Source organism: Rhinolophus hipposideros (genome assembly GCF_964194185.1).
Source record: "Rhinolophus hipposideros genome assembly, chromosome: X".
Lineage (NCBI taxonomy): Eukaryota > Metazoa > Chordata > Mammalia > Chiroptera > Rhinolophidae > Rhinolophus > Rhinolophus hipposideros.
Window position 1 is genome coordinate 22,593,598 of NC_138046.1, and position 2,730 is coordinate 22,596,327.

General features: G+C 51.1%; 1 protein-coding gene across 1 annotated transcript; it reads left to right on the plus strand.

Annotated features, from left to right (window-relative positions):
• Nucleotides 1-1,360: 1,360 nt before the first annotated feature.
• Nucleotides 1,361-2,425, plus strand: LOC308494412 (putative MAGE domain-containing protein MAGEA13P; the record flags this gene model as incomplete). Its single annotated transcript, XM_081042226.1, is given in 2 exon segments — nucleotides 1,361-2,167; nucleotides 2,171-2,425. Coding segments are annotated over 2 exon segments (1,029 nt in total). The 5' UTR covers nucleotides 1,361-1,393.
• Between the last annotated feature and the right edge of the window lie 305 nt (nucleotides 2,426-2,730).

The window sequence follows — 2,730 nt, forward strand, 5'->3', positions numbered from 1 at the left end:
CCCAGGCCCTGCTGAGCATTGACTTAAGTACCTAAGGAATGACTAACTGTACCTACTACCCCAGAACATATTGGATCCAGCCCCTGCTATCAGCCCTGGGAAATATTTGGCAGGGGTGGCTGGATGTGGCCTTCTTCTCACTTTTATGTCACTGGTCTCAAGGTGGTAAAGACCTTGGTCTGACCAGGCAACTTCACATCAGCAGAGGGAGTCACATCAGGTCAGCCCAAGGAGGAGCCCCAGGCTCTGCTCTTAAAGTGAGGACCCTGAATAAGGATTGAGGGCCACCCCCCTCAGCCCTTGGAGAGATAAGGCCTCTTCCCTGCCCTGCTTCTGCCCTGGGAGGCCTGGTGCATGGTGTCCAGATGTGACACGCCCTCACTTCCACCTGTTGGTCTCGAGGTCCTGAACTCTGTTCAGCAGAAGAATGAGTCTAAGGCTCTGCCAAGAATTAATTTGAGGTATCTCAAGAACAGATAGAGTCCAGCCCTTTCCATCAGCCATGATAGGACCCAGTGCATGGTGGTTAAATCTGGCACTGCCTGACTTCCTTTGCTGTCTCAGGGTAGTGAGGCCTTGATTTAAGGAGGGTGACCTCAGGTCAACAGAGGGAGGAGTCCCAGGCCCTGCCAGGCATCAAAGTAAGGACTGAGATGATCCCCCTATTCCAGCAGAGAGGGATCCCCACAGAGTTCATCCAGCCCTTACTATCACCCAAGGGAGGCCCTGGGCAGGTGCCCCTTCGGTTCCTCCTGTTGGTCTCAGGAATGTGAGCTCTTGTTCTGAGAGTTTTGTCTGAGGCCAGCAGAGGTGTGGGGTCTAGGCCCTGCCAAGAGAAAGATGAGGACCCCGAATGAACATTGAGGGGACCATCCACCCCAGAACAGTAGGGACATCACAAAGCCTATCAGCCCTGGGGGTGCCAGGATTGTGATTGTAGTCTGCTGCCTGAAATGCCCCCTTGACTCGTCTTATAGCGGCTCAAATAATCCTGGGGGGTGAGGGCCTTGGTCTGAGGCATGTGTCCTCACGTCAGAAAAGCAGAGTCAGTCAAGGTCAGGACTCTGAATATCTACCCAGGGCCCCACCCACACCAAAACAAACACCACATTGCCTGACCTCACATACCCTACTACTGACTTACTAGGAATCTACAGGCTATGCCCACTGACTACACTCCGGGGAGCTTTCTCAGGACCTCCTACAGGTACTTATGGAACAGGCCAATCAGGAGACCCCCTAGCACACTATCTAAGGGAAGGCCTATTAAGACAGCCTTTGTCAGAGCTGACAAGATTGAGTTTCTCACAGTCTTCTCTCTCCCTCAGGCCATTGGCACCTGTCACCCACCTTCTGCCCACGCTCCTGCCTGCTGCCCCCAACACGAGTCATCATGGCTTACAGTATGAAGAGTCAATGCTGCAAGCTTGAACTAACCCTTCAGGCCCACAGAGAGGCTCCCAGCGTGGTAGGTGCACAGGTTCCTGAGGAGGACGCCACCTCCTCCTTTCTCTCTCCTTTGAGCCAAAGCACCCCAGAGGTAGTGCCTGCTGATGGAACACCAAGTGTTCCCCAGAGTGCCTGCTCCCCTCCCACTGCCATCACAGCCAGTCCAGCGAGTCAATCTGATGAGAGTTCTAGAAGCCAAGAAGAGGAGGGGCCCAGCACTTCACAGGCTCCACCAGATCCTGAATCCTTGCTCACTGACGATGTGCTCCACAAGAAGGTGGCTGAATTGGTGCAGTTTCTGAGTGTCAAATATATGACAAAGGAGTCCATCACAGTGGCAGAAATGCTGAAGAGTGTCATCAAGGAGCACAAGGAACACTTCCCTGTGATCTTCAAGAAAGTCTGTGAGTGCATGGAGGTTGTCTTTGGCATTGAAGTGAAGGAAGTGGACCCCACCAGCCATTCCTATGTGCTCGTCAAAACGCTAGACCTCACTTACGATGGGATGCTGAGTGATGACCAGAGCATGCCCAAGACCGGCCTCTTGATACTTATCCTGGGCGTAATCTTCATGGAGGGTAACCGTGCCCCTGAGGAGAAAATCTGGGAAGTGCTGAAAGTGATGGGAGTGTTTGCTGGGAAGAAGGACTTCATCTATGGGGAGCCCAGGAAGCTCATCACTGAAGATTTAGTGCAGGAGAATTACCTGGAGTACCAGTAGGTACCCAACAGCGATCCTCCACGCTATGAGTTCCTGTGGGGTCCAAGAGCCCACGCTGAAACCAGCAAGATGAAAGTCCTGAAGTTTTTCGCCAAGATCACTGGGTCTGATCCCACTTCCTTCCCATACTGGTATGAGGAGGCTCTGAGAGATGAGAGAGAGCGAGCCCAGGCCAGAGCTGCTGTGGATGATACTACTGTCACAGCCAGGGAAAGTTCCAGTGTCACGGCCAGCAGCGTCTCCTGCCCTGAGTGAATTCTGAGGAAGATTCTCCTACTCTGTCATTGAAGAGGGCAATCAAGGTTCCAAATAGTGGAGGGCTAAGTTGCAGATTTTATCTTTTTTTTTCTTTTTGGTATGGTTCAAATGTTCTTCCTCCTAAAAGATTTATTAGCTTCAGAGTCTAGGTTTACAAATGACATTGGTCATGTATTTATTACTGTTTAGTAGGTTTAAGGATAAGAATTTTGCTGTTCTATAAAACAAATTGGGGAAGCTTCCATCTTATTTTTGTGATCTGGAGCAGGATAATATGGCATTGGAATAGGAATTTCCTTAGA